At 43.6% G+C, this 23,649-nt stretch overlaps 1 protein-coding gene across 2 annotated transcripts; it reads right to left on the bottom strand.

Annotated features, from left to right (window-relative positions):
- Window positions 1–400: 400 nt before the first annotated feature.
- LARP6 (La ribonucleoprotein 6, translational regulator) lies at window positions 401–19,799 on the bottom strand. Of its 2 annotated transcripts, XM_063089629.1 has the most exons (4): window positions 19,514–19,799; window positions 5,553–5,763; window positions 2,310–2,396; window positions 401–2,219 (listed from the first exon to the last, which is right to left on the bottom strand). In XM_063089629.1, the coding sequence occupies exons 1-4, from the start codon at window positions 19,711–19,713 to the stop codon at window positions 1,329–1,331; spliced, it is 1,389 nt and encodes a 462-aa protein (XP_062945699.1). In that variant the 5' UTR covers window positions 19,714–19,799; the 3' UTR covers window positions 401–1,328. The 2 variants fall into 2 exon arrangements, with proteins under 2 accessions (XP_062945699.1, XP_062945698.1); XM_063089628.1 differs by having other exon boundaries at window positions 405–2,396.
- Between the last annotated feature and the right edge of the window lie 3,850 nt (window positions 19,800–23,649).

Below are 23,649 nucleotides of genomic sequence, written 5' to 3'. Positions count from 1 at the left end.
TCTGGTTCTTTTTTGAATGTTGGTGAGAAGGTTTTAAAATGTGGCATACACTCTAATGATTAAGAGTGCAGGCTCCAGAGCTAGACCTCTAGGTTCAAGCCCAGCTCCACCTATCTAGCTGTGGAAACTTAGACATGTTAGTTACCCATATAAAGTCTCTGGTTTTTCTGGTATAAAAGAGAGATAACACTTGAAGCTTTCTCATGTGGTAGTTGGAAGGATTAAATGAAATAATTTATGGAGAGATCTTAGCATAGTCTCTGGCAACTAATCACTGTTCAATTATTAACAAGTTCTATTAAATCCCCCCAAAAGCATGTGATAAGCCAACACTGGAATCTAGGCCAGTGCTCTTACTGCTACTCCAAGGCAGCTTCCAATGACAAGGGATGTTAACCAAAGCAAGAAGGTAAAGGAGCTAACATTCATGGAGGGCCAACTGTTTTCCAGACACTGACATCATGACAGAGCACTTTGCAGGGATACTATGAGGCTCAGGGGGGTTAGTAATGTCCCCAATGTCACAAAACAGTAAGTGGGAGACATGAGTCAAATGGACTGACCTCGAGTCCCACAACCTTTGTCCACACCAGTGGTTCTCACCCTAGCATGCACAGAATCAAGGGTTTGTTAAAAACCAGATTCCAAGCCCCTCTCCCAAAGTCTCTGCTTGAGTAGGCCTGGGTAGGGCCTAAGAATGTACATTTCTGACAAATTCCCAGGTGATGTTAATGCTGCTGGTCTAGGACCATATCTGGAGAACCATCAGTACATACCAAGCTGCCTTTGCTTGGTGAAATTCACTGTGATGAGAGACCTCTCAGGCTGCCAGGGGACCCAAAGAGGGCCCCGGGGCTGCCCTGGGGTACACAGATGAAGTGCAGCTCTGCTAAGATCCTTAGAGCCTCAAGACACCCACCTGCAGCCTTGTCAGATGGGCAAGGACTACTGTCAGACCTCGGAGCCAGCACTCCTGGTTGGGTGTTTTATTTATTCACGTGACAGGTAACATACATTTGGTCTTAGAAGACACCATGCTGTCAGCTTAACTGCTTGCCATCGCACCAAAGAACTCCTCTGAGCTCTCGGGCATCAACAAAATAATGGCCATGCTGGGAGGAATGGGTGTGCTGACCTAGAAGATGGTCTTAAAACCATGGTATACCAGACAACATATAGATGTTGCAAATATATAAATTAAGAGGTCTACATGTATACAAATCCTTTCAAAGGGGACTGAAGTCCATTCTATGTCATGCCAGGTATTTGTCAGAACTTTGAAAATAAAAGTGGTTCTCAATGGAGCTGGTATTAAAAATAGAAGGTATTTATACACAGGCCCTGCTCCTCTCGTGTCCACCGTGAAATCCTCGGGTGTTGTCAGGGCCTCTGGGCAACCTCACCACCCCCACAGGTAACCCATCTGCAGTCTGCATCTTCCGGGACAGCAGGGGACTTGCACCAGGGCTTTTCTCTTGGGACTCCATCTCGGCTTGGCGGCGCCTCCGAACCCAGGGGCTGCCAGAGGGAGTGACGCTGCTGTCAGAGGAATAATCCGTGCACTTGCGAAAGATCTCAGGACTGGTGCTAGAGTTCAGTCTGCCTTCCTCAGCTAGTGGGGATTTCCTGGACACGCCTTTGCGCTGGGCCAGGGGGCTGCTCCAAGGACTTGAGCATGGAGAGGCATTCGGGCTCAGAAAGAGATTCTGGTGGCCAGAAGGACTGAGCTTGTTGGTGACCACATGCCGCCGGCCAGCCATAGGGGATGTGGGGTTGCTCTCGGGGTCCGAGGAGCTGTTGGCTGAAGACTCATCACCCACGTACTGAAGCGCCTCAACTCTCTTGTTTAGGGACTTGCTCGGGTGGATGCTTGCAGTGGGCTCCTCGTCGTGGTTCTTGTCTTTGGGAGGTTTCTTTTTGGGAGGCTTCATACCAATCAGGACAGCTTTCATGTTCTCTTTGCCCTGATACTCCGTGACCATGAACTCATGGGCTTTGATGGCTGCTTCCACCTCCTCAAACTCCACAATGGCACATTCTTGGGCCCCCAGCTGGCTATACCGGCTGCTGATCCTCCGTATGTCAGGGGGCAGCTCTCTCCCGGGCTTGAGGATCCGCACTGACGAGATGACTCCAAAGGTCCCAAAGAGCTTGAGCAGGTGTTCCATCACCTTCTCCTGCACCCTTCCATTCTTCTGCGGGGTGGCCAGGGCCCACAGCTTAGGGGACAGGAAGAGGTCATAGACTAGGAGCATCTTGCTGGGGAGGTTCTCATTGGGGAACAGTGGGACAGGGGTGGTCCTCCTCACCTTCCGGTGATCCTCATTCAACTCAAGGGTCACTGAATACTTCAAAGCATGTGCTGTGGTTCTCCAGTCCCGTGTAAGGTGTTTCACCTGGAGGACACAAAGCAAATATGAAATGGTACCTAATGTCATTGTTTACCCTTGTGTACTCCATAATATCCCTCCCTCATCCCTATAATTCTAGTATCTAGAACCATACCTGGAATGTGTAGGCACACAAAAACCTAGTGAATGAACAAGTGAATGAACACACTTTCTGTATCTTCAAATAGGGGAAGCTTAGTTTAGAGCAGGGCTGTCCAACAGAACTTTCCATAACGATAAAAATAATTCTATTCCATACAAGGTTAGGGGCTAAGCCTGCAGGCTCTGGAACAAGCCTGTTGTAAACACAAATCCGTGGCCCACCTCCAAATGGCAGTAAGATCTGGACAGTTATGCAACCACTTAGTGCCTCAACTTCCCCATCTGTAAAATGGAGATGTTAACAGAGCCTACCTCACAGAGTTGTCATGAGGATTAAATGAATAAATAAATATACATATATTTACATATACACATGCAGACACGCACACATATAATTATGTGCTATCATTATTTCAAATATGTGCTATCACTTTGACAGGACTTGGAGATTTTAATATTCAAATACTTCTCAGAAGCTGTATTTCTACATTTCTGCATTTGATAGAAGTTTCCAACAGATTTCATTTTTACTCTAACACCTTCTGAGAATAACATGGACTGTTTCAACTTGGAATTAAATCCAAATTGGGCCTCATGAAGAATGAGGAAATAATCCGTCCCTCCTCCTCCCTCGGTGGAAGTTGTGTGTACCAACGCTGCAGTATATGAAAGCTATATTTATAAAACAGTAATTTTCTAGAGGCCCACTTCTGGTGAAGGGAATGCCAGGGAGAATGAGTCATCCCAAAGATACGGTGGAGGTGGGTGTGGTGGGGAACCTGAGCCAGAATGGTGAGATCACCCTGAGTCCTCAGAGGCCGGGACAATGCAGCTGCTCTGCAAAGAAACTGGGAACTCTAGGAGCCCCCCGTACCTAAAACAGAAACTTCTTCTAACTCAAGAAGGGAAGGCTCACTAACTGGGTGGGATGGGGAAACCTTGGCAGGGCGATTAGTCAGGCTCCTGGAAAGAGAGCACTGACCACTCTAGCCTGTGGCCTCTGGGTGAAATGGCCCAGACTTAGGCTCAGGGTACAGGCATCACAAGTCACCCACACACAGAATCAATGGGCTGGTTACCGTGACACAGGTCATAGGCACAGAGAAGCAGACCCAGGAAAAGGGTCGGATTTCAGGTGAACAGAGTCAATAATTAGGATTAGGAATCCAGAAAGGGTGAAGATGCTGACTGCAGGTCAGTGCAAGGTGTGGGAAAGCCAGGCAGTGGCTCTCTGGGGGTGGCACATGGCAGAGCCCTCTCAAGAAACAGCTAGGGAGGGAACACTCAGGAGAGGAGAAGAAACCACCTCATAAGCCTGAAGGCTGAGCAAGGAGTAAGTACCTGGGCAGAGGCGAGGGCTAGAGAAGTGTGTGGAAGACCACGTCCCACCAAGAGAGAAGCAGACTCTGGCAAGGACTGAACATCCCTCCAGAGCCACTGGCAAGCCACTGGGAGATCTCAGGTACAGTCTGAGCACCCAAGGCCTGTGTCTGTGACTCCTTATAAGGAGTGTCCAGGCACCACCTTAGAAAAGGAACAACGGAGCTTCAGTTCCTGTGCAATTACTAGAGAAACTCTGAGATATTTTCACAAACTTTGTAATTTCCCTAAGTTTGTTACCTTTGTCATATATTTCCTATTGTGATTAGTATAAAACTCTTTAGAATGAAAAGAATCTTTGCTCTGATTTTAGAGGTGTTAGGCAGTCTGTCTCTACTCTCCAGCTGGGTTTCAACAGAGAAGAACACTCTTAAATAGATCCATAAGTGGCAGCTTAGAAAGGAAAGAAAAACAGTCTGACTCTTGGGGCCCCTGGGAAGGAAGAAAGAAATGTGCAGGATGACTGCACTGGCTGCTTCATTCTGGGATCATCCACAAACACTTTTCATGAGAGGGCTTGCTCACTGTTCTCTGGGCATAAAATACTTCTGCCCTACTCTTGTACCTTGAAAACTCCTACTCATCCTCCAAGATCCTATTTCAATGTCACCACCTCTGGGAAGCCTTCTCACTTCTCCAGGCAGAGTTAGTTGCTCCGATCAACTATCTGTCAAGAGCACTTCGTTTTCTCTTTGGCGGTACTGTCTATGGTCAGATTGGAATCTTTCACTGGTCTCTCTCCTTTATTGGGCCGTGAGCTTTGCAAAGATGGGGTTAAACCACATTCATTAATTGTACATCCTGCACCTAACACAGCACTCAGCAGATAAAATGAATATGTCTGATGAATGAATAAAGAGTGAGAAAAGAGCAGAGTACAGCAGTTGGCAAGGAAGAGAAGTCCTCCAAGGAGAAAAGCTCTCCTCCACTGCTCTCTGACAAAGTACACAAGCAGCTTGGCCAGGGACCACTCGTTACACATCCCATTATGCAACAGGCCGTGTGGTGCTTTTCCATTCTAGGAAATGCACTTCCCCCATGGGAGACGCAGAGTTCTTAGTCCAGCTGCACTGTCAATTCTCTGAGAAGCAGGGAGTTCACAGCCCAAATGCTGGATCTATACACAGCAGGGGCAAGCGGTCTGCTGCCCAGACAGCAGCAAATATTAGACATCCCGTAATCTCTGTTGTACAGATGAGGATGTTGGCATCACACACAGCGGAGCATGCTGGAGTCCTGTAGGAGGCTCATCTCCCACAGTTCCGGGTGCTCACTTCTTTCCCTTATTTACTCAGCACATGAAAAGCTTGCATTTCATGTAATTCTAGGCCTCGCAGGTGTCTCTCAAGGCATTTGAGCCCCCCATCCTGGCACAGAATCCTCCTAACTACCCACCTGCCTAGCAAGAGTGCCTGAACTTGGCCAGGAATAAACAATATTGTTTCATAAGTGCCACCAGCTAAAATTTGTCCCAACGCCCAGGACCCTTTAAATAGCATGAGAGTGTATTCTTAATAATGACCTAAATCCTTTCTCTTGATCATTTTTCTTTTTCAGGCCCCAGAAGATATAAAAAATTGCTAGCCATCAGGTTTTAAGGAAGTGAAAAAAAGATGTTTAGAACCACAACCCAAAACACTCTCGAAATCCTTGAAGCAGCTTCTGAGAACCAAGCCTTACCTTTTTGAAGGACGTGAGTAGCTTGACGCTCACATACCCCAGCTTGTTCCTCCTTACATGCTTTAGCAGGAAGGCATCCTTCTCCAGGTTTTCATCAGAAAAGTAGAATTCGATCTGATCCACCAGTTTCTTGATTAACTCTTCGTCCGGGGGCTTCCACTCCTGTTCCAGGTCCTCACGCTCATTCTCGCCCCCACTTGTGGTGGCACCACTAAGACCAGAAGGAGACATCAGCTGGTACAGGTTGAACTGTGACCCTCCCAATTCATATATCGAAGTCCTAACCCCCAGTACCTCAGAATGTGACCTTATTCAGAAATAGGGTCATTGCAGATGTAATTAGCTAAGATGAGGTTATACTGGAGTAGGGTAGACCCCTAATCCAATACCAAAGGGGTCCTTATAAAAAAGTGAGATTTGGACACAGACATGCACACAGGGAAAATGCCACGTGAAGATGAAGGTGGAGACTGGGGTGATGCAGCGGAACCCAGGGAACACCAAATACTACCACCAGAAGCTAGGGGAAAAGCCCAGCACAGATGCTCCCCAGCACCTTGAGGGGGAGCATGGGTCTGCTGACACCTGGATTTCAGACTTCAGGCCTCCAGAACCAAGGGACAATACATTTCTGTTTTTCTTAGCCACCCAGGCTGTGGTACTGTGTTTCGGCAGCCCCAGGAAACTGGATGCTGGGTCACACCTAAACTGGACTCCTCAGAGGTGGTGATCACATGGCCACAAAGATTTTGTCCCCAACCAGCTTAAGAAATCAAGCTTTTCTTTTTAACAACTATAGAGGATCATTAAAATAATAACATCCTCTACTAGCATTTACGTGGTGCTCCGCCACTGGCAAAATGCTTCTCCCATATGCTGTCTTATTCTTCCCTCCCCTTTCCACCACCAAATCCGATTTCTAGAAGGCAGTATAGCAGAGTAACTTGATCTTTTAACAAGATCCTCGATACTGGTTAAAAACAAAAGCTTGATTTCTCAGCTGGCTGGGGACAAAATCTGTCCCTTTATGGCTATCTGAGGAATCTGGTGCACGTGTGACCCAGAACAGTGTCCTAGGGCTGCCTCTCTAAGAGTCCTGGCTCTAGAGTCAGACTGCCTGGGTTCAAACATGGTACCTCCATTAATTAGCTGAGTGAATTTAGGCAGGGAACTCCACTGGACCACACTTCAGTTCCATTACCTATAAACTGGGAATCATGGCAATCCCTATCTGATAGGCTCGTAATGAGGATTAAATTAATCAATACATAGAAACATCTAGAAGAGTACCTGGCATACCCCTAGAGCTTAGTTACAAATTTCTTTGCTCTTTCCTAAGAGGCAGATCTAGGATTTAAATCTGAATCCTCTGTCTCCAAAGCCGGCACACATAATACCTTCCACATTTTGTTGGGACCCAGCCATGAAATCTGGAAACATAATCCCATTACTGAGGCCCTTCTAAATGAGGCCCCCACCTGGATAGACTTCCTCCTCTCCCTCTACCTGAAAATATTAGGACATATGAGAACAAGCCAAAGCAATCCTGGGTAAAGTTTCTTTAGGAAGACTAATCTTTCATAAGGGGATTATAAAAATTTCAAAGCCAAAAATATTTAGGGAATTTGTGATTACCACATCATAGTTGATGCCATTATTAGAAGTTAGCAAAGGTGAGTTTTCTTTGCATATTTAACTACCAAATTAAATTATGTTCTATACAGGTTGAGTATCCCTTATCTGAAATGCTTGGGACCAGAAGTGTTTCAGATTTCAGATTTTTTTGGATTTTGGAATATTTGCAGAATACACAGGGGTTAAGCATCTCTAATCCAAAAATGTGAAATCTGAAATACCCCAGTGAGCATTTCCTTTGAGTGTCATTTTGGTACTCAAAAAGTTTTAGATTTGGGAGCATTTTGGATTTCAGATTTTTGGGTTAGGGAAGTTCAACCTGTGTACATATTATATATTATTTAATAAAAGTGATTGGTTACAAATTGCTTCCAGGAAAATAAACAATAGTTGCTTTCCTACCTGGTAGCTTGATGTCTAATAACATGACCATCAGACCCAGAGTCTCCATCAACATGATCTGAGCAGAGAGAGTATCTCCTGGGGTGGATACACACAACTAACCCACCCCCTCCCAACCCTCACCCAAAGCATTCAGTGTGCTGGGAGAACTTGCCTTGTTCCCCAAAGGGCTCAGAAAATTCACAGCAGCATGATACACAATAGCCAAAAGAGGAAAGCAACACAAGTGTTCACAAATAAGTGAATGGATAAACAAAATGTGGTATGTATATGCAACAGAACATTACTCAGCCTTTAAAAGGTAGGAAATTCTGACGCCTGCTACAACATGGATGAACCTTGAGGACATTATGCTAGGTTAAATAAGCCAGTCAAAGGACATATTGTACTATTCCACTTAAATGAGATATTCAGAATAATCAGATTCATAGAAACAGGAAGTAGAATGTTGGTTGCCAGGGGCTGGGGAAGGTGGGATGGGGAGTTAGTGTTTAATGGATGCACAGTTTCAGATGCAAAAGTTCTGGAGATGGATGATGGGGATGGCTGCACAAAAATGGGAATGTACTTAATGCCATGGAAATGTGAAAAGGCAACTAGTTAAAAATGATTAAATTTTATGTTTTGTGTATTTCGCTACAATTAAAACTTTTTTTAAAAAGGAGGCTGTCACACAAAAAAGCATGCATATTATGTTTTCTTTATAAACGAGCAAATAACACTTCCTTGGTTCAGGATTAAGCTATTAAATAAAATAATTAACCAATTTTAAAAAGAAGGGCTTGGAAAGTAAAAGTAACCTATTACTATGATAGTTTAAAGCTGGAGAAGGCACATACATGTCCTTCAATAAAATTTTCACTGGTTCTCAACCTCAAAAAAGAGAAAGTAATGGTGGAATACTCAAAATGAGGGGAAATTGAACATCCTGGCAGGAGAGAAAAAGCTAAATAAATCTCACAGTTTTTTAAATTCGGAAATTATAATTAGTATAAAATATAGTCATTGGTTGATTTAAAAAATGAAGAGTTTTAGTTATTTGCTTGTAGGCAGCCTGGAAATGGTTTTTTAAATACCTTATCGACGTCTCAAGGCAAATGTGTAGTAAAGAAAAAAAATTAGGCTGGAAGACTAATTTTAAAAGTTTTTTTTTTTTTTTTGTCTTTTTCGTGACCGGCACTCAGCCAGTGAGGGCACCGGCCAGTCCTATATAGGATCCGAACCCGCGGCGGCAGTGTCGCCACACTCCCAGCGCCACACTCTCCCGAGTGCGCCACGGGCTCGGCCCTAAAAGTATGTTTTTTAAAGTCTTTCAAAAATATGATAAAAGATTGCTGTAGCAGCCATCAGGCTGACTCACCCAACATCGAGTAGCAAACTCTTTCTCAATAGACTTCCTTTACTATAGAGACTATAAAAACTAAATACTTCCCCAGCCCCTCTTGCAGGTAGCAGCCATTCATCCGGTTATGGCCATTAACACACAGGTGAAAATCTCTTGGCCCCACCTCTTACCCTTTTCTCTGCTTTGAGTGTGGATGTGTTGGTTGGATCTTCAGCAGCCATTTTACCACCATAGGAAAAGGCCACAAGAATCAGCTTTGCCTGGTTTACTGACATTATTGGCCCTGACATTACCAAATTGCTGAACAAGCTCCTATAACTACTTACCTGCAGATTTCTAACTATTACATGAGAAGATCAAATCCTATTTGTTTAATTTATTTATTAGTTGGGTTTTCTTTTACTTACAGTCAAATACAATAGTAACTAGGATAGCAACATTACCCTGAGAAAAGAGGTCCTCAAAACACAAAGGGAACATATCAGTGGGACAATCAATAGAATGAAAAAGGAGATGCAAGATGGACAGAATGAATTTTCACTTTATTAGAGAAAGTTTAGACTCTAAATAGCAGTTAAAACAGATAGACTGAACATACTAGATAACGCACAGGGAAACACTTAGGGAATTCTGAGCCCACTGACACAGACGTCAATAAATAGCAGGAGATGAGGTGGAGATGATGTGTGATAATGAGTGAAGAGTTTTGGGTGGACTCAGGGGTACTGGCAAAATGGTCTAACTTACAACACATGGCTAGTATATCAGAGGTGACTGGACTACCCAAGGGACCCACAAACCAGTAAGTCCTACTCCCAAATTAGAGCAGTTGATGCTCTTATGAAAGATAAACTCATGAACAAACCATAATGGAAGGAAGGCAGTGCAATTTCTCAATCTCCCCAGTGCCTATTCCAGAGCCTCCCATTCTTCCCAAGGTCTGCCATGACCGCTTTACTGTCTGCAGAAGATTCTATCTAAGAATGGTTCATCCGGTGAGGCTTGTCTAGACCTCCCTTATGCAACACCTGCTTCCCCCTACCCCAGGTTGTTCAATGTCTGGACATCCACCAAAGAACATGTTTGCCATAGCCAGGTCCTTCTTCCCCGTCTTGGGCCTCTTGCCCCCACTGCAGGATCTGACACTGTTGACCACCTTCTTCTTGATGCTCTTCCCCTTAGCTTATGTGACTTGTTCTTTTTCTGATTCTTCTTCCATTTGACTGCCCTTTCGTCTCTTCTTTCTCCTCCCATTTCTAAATGTAGGTATTCCCCAAAAGTCTGTCTCTGACTCTTTACCCCTTGGCAACCTCTACACTTCAGCCCCTGTAAACTTATCCGATTGAAATCTTCCTCTCCCCCTACCCACACCTTTCTCTCCCTCCTGAAGTCTAGTTGTCAATTCCTAACTGCCTGCCAGACATTTCCACTAGGATAATCTGATATTGTGTCAAAGTCAATATCTTTACAATCGAACTTATAACTTTGCAGAACTTGACCTCAGGTAGGACTGAACCCTGGGCCTACAAGAGGCATTCTATTTGGCAAGCTGACCTGCCTTTCACACAGTCTTACAGTAGACAATACACAATATATTGGTGGTGACTCTGCAGCAGTTATTTGCACTCAGTGAACAGACAGGCAGGTAGTTAGAGTTCAGAACAGGTGGACAGTACTGCAGAGGTGATATGAAACCCTTAAGAGGTGAGCCTCTTGCATTTGGAGGACTCTTCCCTTTGCACGGGTGCTGTTAGCAGTACCCGTGCACAACCAAAGGGGCATCTTAGGGGAGCTGAAAAGCCTATATTATATCTGAGAGAATGCTGGATTGTTTCCTAGTTTGTGCAATAGCCTTTGAAAATATCATGTATCCTTTACAGACATTAAAAAGTTGATATGCTTTCAATAGGAATATTGTCAACTTTGTGTCAATTACAACCATCCTGTGATAACCTTATATCTTCCCTCCCAATCCGCCCCAACAACTACTTTCCCTATTCACTCTTTTATGCACTTAAGCTCAAAACCTAAGATGTCTTTAGCCCTCTCTTTTGCCCCGACACCTAGTCAGTTACCAAGTGCTGATTTTATTATGCAGTGTCTCCCATCTATCTGTTCTCTTTTTTCCATCCCAATCATTCTCATTAATTCTCCCTTTGATGCTATTAATAGATCAAAAATGATTCTAAGAAAATTAAAGTAATACATATATGTGGCAAAAACTAAAATAAAATAGAGAACTTATAAAGAAAGCAACAATTCCCCACTCCACCTGTCCTCTCTAGAGGCAACCTCTATTCAATCATTTCGTTCTTAAGAGTTGTCCAATAGCTCTATTGAATATGCTCGTAGCTGTTTCTCCCAATTTTAGACATTCTCTATTCATGTTTTATTATATAAAATGAGGATACATATAACATGAGGTCACTTAAGCCCCAAAGCCCCTTCTTCCAATTTTTAAAATTTTATATTATTTTTGGTTTAGCCTTTTGTGTTTTTAAATAATAACCTAAAGTATTTTCTTCCACCAACATTAATCAATACTTTTCAATTCCTCATACATATAATGTGCATATTATTGTCCTACTTTCTCCTCCTCCTCTCCTATTTCCAACCTTCCAAATTCCATCAGACGTACTTTTGTTTCATATTTCCATGGCTCATAATATTTCACTCTATTCTGTAACTAATATTCCATGTTTTGTCTATAGATAGATACTGAAAGTTGAGGGTCAATCAGTTATGTTTTATTATTATGACTGTGAACATTGTTCCCTGCAGGGTGAAGTCATTCACTAAGATTATATTTCCTTTCTTAAAGTCCTGTTAGTTGACTGACCACCTGGATTGAACCTCTTTATCTTTTCTCTCATATTTTTTTGCCTTTGTCTCTAATTTACATGCTAACCTTGACATTATCTTCCAACATTTCTTAGTGAATTTTTACACTTCGGTAGTTATTTATTTAGTTCCTAAGAACTCTTCTCGGTCCACAGATCATTCCTTTTTAAGAGCACCCTGTTCTCATTTTGTGAATGCAGTATCTAAATTCTCTCTCAGGGTACTAATTGGAGTACATATTTTTTAGTCTCTTTTGTTTTCAACATTATCACCTCTGTATCCTCTGGGGTCAGTTTTCCCATTTAACTTTCATGCCATTAATTTTCTTCATGTGGCTAATAAACAATTTTTTCTTTATTTAAAAAAATTTTAATAAACTTATTTTAGAATAGTTTTAGAGACATAGTACAGAGTTCCCATATACCCCATACCAGGCTTGCTGTATTATTAACATCTTGCACTAGTATGGTACATTTGTTATAATTAATGAACTAATAATTATACATTATTATTAGCTAAAGTCTATACTTCATTCAGATTTCCTTAGTTTTTACCTAATGTCCCTTCTGCTATTCCAGAATAACTGTGGTATCCATCCAGGATACCACATTACATTCAGTTGTCATGTCTCCTTAAGGCTCCTCTTGGCTGTAACAGTTTCTCTGACATTCCTTGTTTTTGATGACTTGACAGTGTTGAGAAGTACTGGTTAGGTATTTTGTAGTATATCCCTCAACTGGGATTTGTCTTATGTTTCCGTCATGATAAGATTGGGGTTACGGGTTTTTGAGAGACAGACCACAGAGGTAAATTTCCATTCTCAGCACATCTTATCAGGGTACATACTATCAATATGACTTATCACTGTGGATGTTAACTTTGATCACCTGGCTGAGTTGACATTTGTCAGATTTCTCCACTATAAAATTACTCCTTTTTCTCCCACCTTTGGAAGAAAGTCACGACACACAGCCCACACTTAGGGAGTGGAGAGTTAAGGTCCACCACTATTCATTTTGATGAATGAAGGTCCAGGTTGCTTGTTCTTGGTGGGCTGTGTGGGTTCCCTCTGCAGTTGTATACTCCTATTGGTTTTCTTCCTAGGTGGCTCTATATACATGGGTGGGGCAGGTCTCATTTTCAGATGAACAGGCAAGGAATTATTAAGTTTGGGCCTTAAATCAAATGGAGGAGGCTTAACTCTGCAGGTACCAGCTCTACCTTACATCTCTAGATCTCGTTAATTCAATTCCTTTAGAAAATAATCTTATTCCTTTTTTTCCCCCTTGAAAGTATGTGACATGTTGCCTGTTACTTTTCACTGGCAGGCAGAGAGGCTGGGAAATTGTTCTAAAGAAAGAATTTAAAATACCTCTCAGATATTTGCATCCTTTTTTGCTCTTGCATCCTTCGCATATTTTCCAACCAGAGTCTTTCTAGGGTTCTGTCTTCCCACCTCTTGCCACCACCCATGTTGTATTTTGGGCTGCAGTCTCCTCCATTCTGTGCCATATTACATGTTTTGAAGAACAGTTATAGTTCATCACTGCTTTACTTTAATAATAATAATGATAAAAGGTTTTCTATTTCCAACTAAATAAAATCCAAAGTTCTTAGCTCCTTATTCAGATTCATTGAGAATGTGGCTGTAACCAGCTTCCAAACTTATTTCCATCTATTTCCTTCCAGATCCTTTGCTCCAGGCAAACAGAAAGATTTATACTTCTCTGTAGGTGTCACAAGCTTTGGGGACTCTATGCCTTGTATGCTGTTCCTGTCTCTTTAAATGCCTTGCCCCTCTCTCTTAGATCCAAATCCTAGCTACACATCAAGGTCCATCTCAGATGCAGCTCTCTCAGGAAAGTAATCATTTCTAAGACTCCTAATACTTGTCTGTATGTCCTATTATCACCCTGAACCCTAAGTTGAGGGTTGAATTCATATTGGTTTCTTTCATTCTAGTACCATTCCAGAGCCTTACACTTAGTAAAAATTTTAAAAGTATCATCAGTATAATGCAAACAGTTTCTGTAAGGGCAAATCACACCTATCAGGATCCTTTGAGGGAGGAAGTATGGTTATTGGTGAATATATTCTTAATAGTTTTTCAAGAAGACTTAGTTTTACACTTAAGGGCTTTTTTTTTTTTTTAAATAAAACATTGTAAATTGGGAGTGGTGATGAGGTCTTTTGTTATTGCCATAAACCTGCTAGAAATGGAAACAAAGGGTAGAAGTAAGGGGGTTCATGTCAAAACAGATAATTGGGTTCCACGACTCAGTGTTGAAATTTTATCATATTTGTAAATGATCTGAAGAAACAAAAATGATTTGCAGCATGCACCTCCAAGGCTGCTTTCTCATAAAAATCTCAAGGTAATCTACACATGTTGATTGAATGGTTAACCACAAGGAAAATGTCCAAACTAAAACGATGGAGAAAAGAGATCCTCACTATGACTTCCAAACCAGGAAGGATTTTCTGGACTCATCATCTATCCTTGCAGATGGTCTAAGAAGGTTATTTTGACCACCAAGACCAGGAAAACGGTGGAGAGCAATAAGGAGGGTATTGAACACAAAGGAGAAACATCACTTATGAAAAACACACTAGGGTACAGTCTCACCTGTGTGAATTTTTCTTTGACTGACTTCCAGACTAAGATAATGAATCTGAAATGGTTCAAAAACGGCAACCAAATTGATAATGCAATAAAATATGAGGGTAAATTCAAAAGATAAAGGTTCTTAACTGAGACAGGTTGCAACACACAATTATGTTCTCAACTTTGGAAAAGGCGTCACAGGAACAACTACATTTTAGATACCACTCGCAGAGGCTACATTTTATGTTTCGGTGGCCCATGGGTTCTTATATATTAATTACAGAGATTATGACCTTTCTTTCTGACCCTGTCTTCTGCCATGCTTTTCTGGCTTATTCCCTAAAACCTAGGAAAGAGGTACAACTAGTTGATGTCTCTGCAGGTTTAAATAATGGTTTGTTGTGTGGAGTAGAGATAATGTTTGTAAAGCACTTAGGTCCAAATCAGGCACAAAATTGGCATTAATAAATAGATAATTTCATTATCATCATTCAGAGCAGGGAAAAGATAGCCTGTGCAATGTCCTGGAAAGAAACCTAGATGATTGTGTTTTTTAAATGGAAAGCAGTGTTTTTTATGATTCATATTAATATTTAGTATTGTAATTTTGAATCATTTTTACACATTGCAAGGAAAAGCAAATACATAATGTTATTGAGAATCAAGATTTTCATTGTAAAAAATAAAAGAATTAAACAGCAAAAAACCTGTAATGTCAAATTTGAATTGGAATTATCAATACAAATTTATTTTTAAAAACATATTTCTTAGCTCCATCCATTGAAAGGCTCTAAAAGTAATGATGCCCCAGAAATCAGCACTCAATTCCAAGTTTCGGTTTCTAAGTACTTTCTCAAAAAAATGGAAATGGCTAGATTCCATGACTGGAGTAGGAAGAGTACAAATTAAGCCTGTAATACCTAGTACCAGGAAGCAAGGGCGTGCTCAGAGATTAATGGGCATGTTCCAAAAGTATGCACTGAGGCCAGCTTGAAGAGGCTCCCTAGCTACACTACAAACATTTTGAGCACCAAAAATAGTGATGGTAACTAATTATCAAAAGTGAATAAATAAAAATCCATGAATCAGAGAAAAAGAGAAAGAGACAGTGCGAGCTTGAGGGAGGGTCCTCAATTAAATTATTTGGTGTGACTGTTAATACTAATTGTGCTCTCTGAAAATTGGTAATTAAGGGGGAACAATTAAGCATTTCCTCTTGCCTCTTTAGGAGGAACTCTTGTTCAATCCAGATAAGATGAGGAAAATCTCTTTTTTACAGAAAAATGCCAGCTAATGTACAAAGAATGAGAAAAGTCAAAAATCACCAATTTGCCAATCCTCCAGTAATGCAACTGACCCAGGTGAGGCTCATCAGTGAATGCTAAAACCTTTGGGTGAAAGGTCACTGGTGAAAGAATATTCACAAGAAGATTGGATAACCTAGAAGAAATGGATAAATTCTGAGAAGCACGCAACCTACCAAGACTGAATTATGAAGAAACAGAAAATCTGAACAGAACAATAATGGGTACGGAGATCAAGTCAGTAATCAAAAAATCTCCCATCAATGTCCCCAGGACCTGGTGGCTTCACTTTTGAATTCCACCAAACATTTAGAGAGGAACTAATTAATACCAATCCTTCTCAAACTCTTCTGAAAAAGCAAAGAGGAGAGAATACTTCCAAACTCATTTTACGAGACCAGCACTAGCCTAATATCAAAGGCAAATAAGGAAACTAAAAGAAAAGAAAATTACAGGCCAAGATCTCTGATGAACATAGATGCAAGAATCCTCAGCAAAACACTAGCTAACTGAATTCAACAGCACATTAAAAGGATCATACACCATGATCAAGTGGGATTTATCCCAAGGATGCAGGGATGTCTCAACATATGCAAATCAATAAATGTGATATATCAATTAACAGAATGAAGGACAAGAAGCCCAGAAATTACTTGGTAATTGTGAAGCGAAAGACATACTTCTGCAATGGAGAAATCTTCTTAACCAGGTGGTCAAATTTAGCATCACTGATGGTGACGCCTCCTGAGGAGCTACGACATAGAGTTCAAGGCAAAACCTATAAGACTTCTTGCCAAATGTTTGATTTGAATCAAATCAAGCCCTTAGCCCTAACTTCCAGTCTAGAGGAAACACATAAAGGAGCAAGTTAAAGGAGACCATGAGAATATAAGACTAATCCAAAATGTGAGACATTCAACATGACAGACGTCCACCCTCTTAAATCCAAAATAGTATAAAGCATTAGGGGGAAAAAAAGGTGGAAATGTTCCAGGTTAAAAGATTCTAAAGAGACAGAAGAGGAAAATGCCTCAATCTGGATTGGATTCTGGTTTGAGGAGAAAAAGAAACAGCTGTAAAAGACAATTGTGGAAAAATTAGGAGAAACTTGAAAATGAAACTTGGCTATTCGATTATTTTAGGGATTATATTAGGGCATCATTGTTAATTTACTTAGTTCTAATAATAGTGTAATGGTTTTACAGGGAATATCATTAGTAAGAATCACAGAATGAAGTATTAAGGGTGTAAGTCTTGTATACAACATACTTCCAAATGGTTTGGGGGAAACACACATTATACATCCACCAAACAAATATGGCAAAATATTAATAACTGTTAAACCTAGATGGTGGATATTTGAATGCTCACAGTACTGTTCTTTCACATTTTCTTTATGTTTGAACATTTTTATGTCAAAAAGGTGAGAATAAAGGGAAAGACATCTTTTTATGAGCGAGATGTGAGAAAAAGACCAATGAACATTCAGAGGTTGTAAAGACTTTTTAACTTGTTCATTTATTCTTGCTCCCGTGGTGTAAGCCAGGTTGGGCTAGGAACCGGAGGTAGGGAGACAACTAAGACACGTCACTGTCTAGCTGTGGAGAAACACACAGCTTCCAACAGGGTGGAGTGAGTGCAATGACAGAGATAAGCATTCTAGATATTTCTAGAGCACCTGCTAGGGGTTGGGTGCTTTGCTGGGCGCTGAAGATACTATGAGAACCGGGTCCCTGAATTCACAGAGCTCATATTCCTGTAAGGGAAACAGAACTATGATTGTGGCAAGTGTGAGATGTAAAACGTGCAGAGTACTACAGCAACACCAAGAGAGGAAACAAACCCAGCTCTGCGGTGGGGATTGAGGATGTTGGGGAAGAGGCAGCAAGTTTTAAAGGCTGACTAAAAATCAATCAATCAGAGGATCCAGAGCTGGGAGTGCAAAGGCAAGTACACACAAAACAGTCCCCTGTGCTCAGGCAACTAGGAGGCAGGACTGCAGGAGCATGAAGCGTTAAGACAGACAGGGAAGGACGCAATGGCTGAGGGGATATATGGTGGGTGGGTGCCATGTCTTAACCAGCATATTCAGGAATCTGGGCTTTCTCCTGCAGGCTCTGGGGAGCATGTTCACATAAGGTGGTGGCTGCTGCCAGGCCAGGCTGGGCCCAAACAAGGAAGAGTGTGGATCCTGTTCTTGGCTGCATCTTCTTGTGCTCTGGATGCCTGCCCGCTGGCTCTGTCAGCTCTACTACCCTGAAGAACTCCTGGGATTTTCTGGGATCAACCCCATGCCAGTGGGCAGCAGGAAGTGCTTCAGACTGAACACTCCATGAGACTCAAGCCACGGAGCTGGGAGAGAAGGGCGGCTCTGGGGGAAGGGTGTAAGGGGTGAGGGCAACAGGCCCATTCATATCAAGGCTCAGTTTCTCCTAGACCTCCATAGAGGATCTTTCCAGGCCCAAGAAATGAGTAGGGCTTTAATCCTGGATCACGGTACAATCTCAACAATTTAGCCCCCAGGATAGGCACAGCTTTTTGCCACAGTCACAGGCAAATAAATTCAGAAGGAAAATCACTCAAGGCTATTTCACACGACCTCTGAAATTATTTGACTAGGTGGCTGACTTCTCAAGACTGTGAGCTGTCAGTGACTCCGAGTTTATCATTTTTATACTCTCAGTAGTTAGGGCAGGGCTGAATGGATCAGGCTTTTTAGTATATAAGGCGCTGATATACCTACTGTGGCATAGGCTGTGGTCCAGCTTTCCTGACCTCAACTGTTGGGCTGGAATTTTCTCCTCCAATAACTGTCTCCACCAGTCTGCTCTGAACTTCTAGGTCCCTAAGTCCAGACCCTCTCAACTGGAGAACGGTCAGCCAGTGATGGGGGTTGGCTCCAGGATCTTCACATCCCTGAGTTTCGTATTCTCCCAATGAAGTAGATCTATGCCTGCCAGGGAATAACCCGGGGGAGACTTAACAGCCCGCAGCATGTGGAAGGGTCCCAGAAGAGAGAGGGCTCTTAATAAATGCCTCTTGGCATTTCCCGGTATTTGCAAGTTCTGTCATTGCTCTACTCCCATTTCTGCGGATACTCCAGACTGTCTGTATCTCCTTTCAACGGCAGGAACAAAACCACCGTCCTGAGGGTCCAGGCATTAGCGGACACAAACCTAAGATGTCTGGCTGAGGACAACGCTCAGGATGTGGGGGCAAGGTTAGACAAGTGCCATACCAGCTCCAAACCACCTTTCACCCAGGAACCCAAGCCCAGGCAGCAAGAAGTCGGGTGGGGAAGGCTGCCTGAAGGTGGGAATCCCCCAGGAGAGGCTGCAGACCCCCCATCTCACATCGAGGCAAGAGCTCTCCACACCGTGAAGTCCCTTGCTCCTCGACTCCCGCACCAGCGAGTGCCAGGCGTGCCCGGCCTGCTACCACCAGAGACTGGTGAGCAAACAGGGCGATGAGGGCAGTGGAGGCTGGGGGAACCACTCGCGTGGGGAGGTGGCCCTGCCAGAGGTGAAGACCGGGCTGGGGTGGGCTTGGGGGGGGGGTCTTGGGGTGAGCTCACGGAGGGAGCGTCTCCTCCCAAGGAGGGGAGAGCGAGGACGGCCCATGAAGGTCTTCCTCCTGGAACCCAGAGCATCCCCACGACCAGGCCTCACGGATCCCCGCCGCCAGCTTTCCGAGCCTTGGTCGGGCGACAAAGCCGCGGCCTGACTCGAGCCCCTCCGCCGCGGAGCTGCAGCTCACGGGCAGCTCCCCGGACTCGCCGGCCCCGCGCCCCCGGGCCCCACCTCCGCCAGGCCCGCGCCGCCGCGCCTACCCGTGCCCGCGGCTCGGCTCCTCCTCGCTGGCGCTGCCCCAGCCGGGGCTGAGGTACCGGGCCGGGTCCCCGGCGGCCCGCGTCTCCGGCCCCTCGTCCTCGTCCTCCAACTCCTCCACGTCCTCGGCCTCCTGGATGGCGACGCGGATCTGCACCGTTGTCTCGGGCCCGGGCAGAGCCTCCTCGCCGGCATGGGCCATGGCTCGCGGGCGCGCCGGGACTGCGACGCCGCCGGGGTCCCCGCGCCGCGAGGCCCAGGCAGCCGGACCGCGGCGACGGCGGCGGCGAGGGGGCAGGGGTGGCGCGAGCGCGCCCACGGCTGGCCCGGGGGAGGGACGGGGGTCGTGGCGCCCCGCCCCGCGCCGCCGCCGCCGCCACCGCCCCGACCGCTAGCCGAGCGCCCGCGCAGGCGGGGCCGCCGACGGGGAGGGCGACTTCCTCTGTTCTCCCTCACAGGCCTGTCCCGGAACGGGCCCTTGGACCCCCGGATCCTGCCCTCCGTCCGCCGGCGGCTGGTGCGGCCCCAGCCCGAGAGGAAGAGCCAGGGCTCCCTCCTCCTGCAGCCTCCCTTCAGGGCTGTCGCCGAGGGAGCGCAGCACCTCTGACTTCTCAGTTTGTGCTTGACTCTGGGGGTGGCGGTCTCAGACAACAGCTTAAGGGGCTTCTGTGCCTCCTGCGTGTGTTCCCTACTAACCTGCATGACCACCGTGCGTCTTATGAGGTTAGGGACTTGGCTCCTGCCATGCCGTTACAGTGGTTCTCCAAGCGTGCACCGCGGACCCGCAGCATCGGCCTTACCTGGGAACTTGTTAGCAATGCAAATTCTGAGGGCCCATCCAGACCGCCTGAATCAGAATCTGTGATTTAGGACTTTTGTGTTTTAACAAACCCTCCAGGTGAGGCTGAAAAGTTCACTGAAGTTTGAAAGCCACTGCCCTGCAGAATATGCCCTGCTCATAGTATGCACTCGAATATTAGTTGAGTGAATGAAGGGAACTATTGTAATGCCAGTATGTTTTAAAACCCTGTTACCTTTTTACATGTAAGCTTTAAATTGAGTTCCATCTCAACCGTCCAAATGTTATCCAGAATCTAGGGACAGGGGCATAGACATAACTATGACTTGAATCTGCTTTCATGAGGTCCTGAGTTTAGGGCTTCAAACTTAATTTATCATATTAATTTGCCATACTAGGCAACTAATGGAATCCTGTACCAATACTTCGTTTTGACATAGGGATGCAAGTCAGGAGAGTCTTAGGAAATGGGGTCTCTTGGAAGGCAGTATCCCTGTAAAAGAATACCATGCATAGGACCCTAGGTGTCCAGGCTAGGGCCAGGAGAGACCCAGGGGCCCAGCAAGGACAGCCCCTCTTTTTAAAGTTGGACTACAATGTGTCCCTTTCTTTGTCTGATCTCTCTTTTGATAGAAGAGGTCCTAAAATGAGTAAGTGAAACAAGAGAGACCCTTGGTGCTACTGCTGTTACTGCACCAGAACAGCTCGTAGCCCTGGGTCTGAGCTACTGAGGAGAACAGGCAAGAGGTCCAGAATATCCAAGCCAGCTACACCTCCCTCCAGGGCTGTAGAGACTGCAGAACCTCTACACTCCTGCGGTGAGGCTCGGCAGAAAGACATATGCAGTAGCTTCCATGCCTTTCAGCCTGATAACTTCAGTTCCTGAATTTCACAAAGTGATACCCATAATGTCATTTAAACTACCCCATGTGGCAAAAATGTAAAGGATTATTATTCCCTAACCACAGGTATGGCTCACATTTGTACCAGGTCTTACAGTTTATGAAGAATTTGTACCTTGTCTCGGGTTTCCAAATGCCTGATTGAGTCCCCTGGGGACTTTTCTTTCTGAAAATATAGATTCTAAAAACATGATTTAAGAACTGACAGTTGGTGGGTGAATCTGGTCTGCAGACGTGTTTTATTTGGTTAGAGTTTGAAATATAATCAAATAACATGGAAATAAATAAAATAAAAATTAGTTAATTAAGTTAATTAATTAAATTAAATAAATAAAAATATTATAAAATCATATAAATTGAATTTATATGCCCTTATATACAAATATTTTGGTCTATGCTGTTTCTTATATTGTTTATTTCTTACTCCCCTGAAAAGAATTTTGGATCTAGAAAGGATGTCATACATTATCCAGCTCTGAGCTCCTCCTGGTAGGGAGTGGGTACCCCCCCCCCCATAGTACAAAACTTTCTGCCAGGGCCCCACTAAGTCATAGGATAAATATGGGGCATCTTTTTGGAATATCAATTTTACACAAATATCTGAGAGTGATATCAAATGTATATATTAACATGACTTGGAATATCTGTGCAATCAAATGCAAAACTTGCACAGAATTTTTTTACAACTATATAAAGTAGCAACTTTATGTAAGTTTCCCATTTGTAGTAGTTGGCTTAACATGATGCACAGGGGAGGGGAGGACAGAGACACTCATCTTCATTAGGGGCACTTCATGGCAGGTGTCCAACTCAACCACTTTTCAAATGAGGTGAGTCCTGATGAGGCTTGCAGAGAAGGGCCTCTTCCTCCACACTGTTGTATTTCACATTCTATCTAGCAGAAAGCCTTGCATCTACGAACACTTGTTGATTTGATTTGATTAGTCCTACCCCATCATTTGTGTCACTGGTGAAGGAACCAGGGATTTTAAAGAACCCCTTCTGATTTCACACTCCTTTCTCCCCAGAGGCCTGGCAGGGGAAAGAGGCCAGACCCGCCCAAGCCTGTGTTGATCATCATTGCATGGAGTTTGCATCACCATTGAGATGATTAGCAAAGTCCCTTTAAAAAAATTCATGACCTCAGCCTGGAGTTGGCATCTTTCCCTTTGCCTGGAATCTTGAGGGCTCACTTTTATAGTAAACATAAAATGGAATAGCTTTTTTTCCATAGCTCCTGAGGATGAAACAAAAGGAAATACATTGACAAGGCATCAGGATGGACTAGATTAGGTTGAAGAAAAACTGAACGCTGGAAGACCTTTCCAGTATGTAAATGGATGTTGTTTTGGAAATAGTTAGAAATATTTTTTAGTGTGTCTGGCACTAGAATTGGAAGCCAACAACTTGGAATAAGATACTAGTGTGGTGAAACTAGGATGGGGCTAAGTGTTGAAGGGACTAATGGAAGTATTAAAGGGCTACATGTTGAAGTGTTGTAGGGTGGGGGTGCTTAGTGAAAGAATTGATTTTTAACTGTAGGGTAGGGGCATTTTTACTTACTTATCTAATCATTTGTTTAAGAATGTAAATACCAGGCCCTGTGCTGTACTCAATTTTGTACAGTACATATGACGTGATCCATGAATACCAGGAGATGGAGGGAGCCTGGAAAAGTCAACCTTCAATAATAAGAATGTGTCTACTGCAATAAACGTTGTAACAGAAATCTGTACAAAAAGGCACAGCCAGTGAAAACATCACCAAGGATGTGTTGAAGCTTACTACGAAAGCTCACACATACGCAGCAGACTGTAATAGAAAAAGCACTCACTCTGGTATCAAATCGACCTGGATTCAGACACCAACCAGCCTTGTCACTTTTTAGCTTCACAAGCTCTCTGCTGTTCACTTTTCTTACCTGTAAAATGGTCTGAATGATCCTTACCTGATTGAGTTGGGCACATAGATCAAATCAGATTGTTTGTGGAAAATATCTAGCTCAGCATCTGGCCCAGATTAGATGCTCAGCATATGCTAGTATACTGTGGAGGTACAAGGAAAATCTCAGCCCAAATGGGGAAAACAAACATTCCAGTTGCTGAATATTTATATTCCTCCACTGTAAACTCAGAAATTGGTAATTTTTTTTTGGTCTAGAAGCCAAACTCTTATAAGTTGAGGCAGCCTTTCAGAGCCAACTAAATTCTGAATACACTAACAAAACAGAGTACCTCTCTAGGCCAGAAACCAGCATCTTCCTAGAGTTTATTTCTAACTTCAGTAAGAAATAAGATACTTATCCATAGGTGGGAGGTTTCTTATGTGACTTGTTTGTCAATATCTATTCTCCCTTGTTTAATAATATCAGTCCCCAGTTTTAGATGGATATATGGCCACCTAATTAGTGATTATATTTCTCAGCCTGCTTTGCATA

Source organism: Cynocephalus volans, chromosome 3 (assembly GCF_027409185.1).
Source record: "Cynocephalus volans isolate mCynVol1 chromosome 3, mCynVol1.pri, whole genome shotgun sequence".
NCBI lineage: Eukaryota > Metazoa > Chordata > Mammalia > Dermoptera > Cynocephalidae > Cynocephalus > Cynocephalus volans.
Note: the sequence above shows the minus strand (reverse complement) of the source record. Positions and strands in the feature narration are given on the sequence as shown.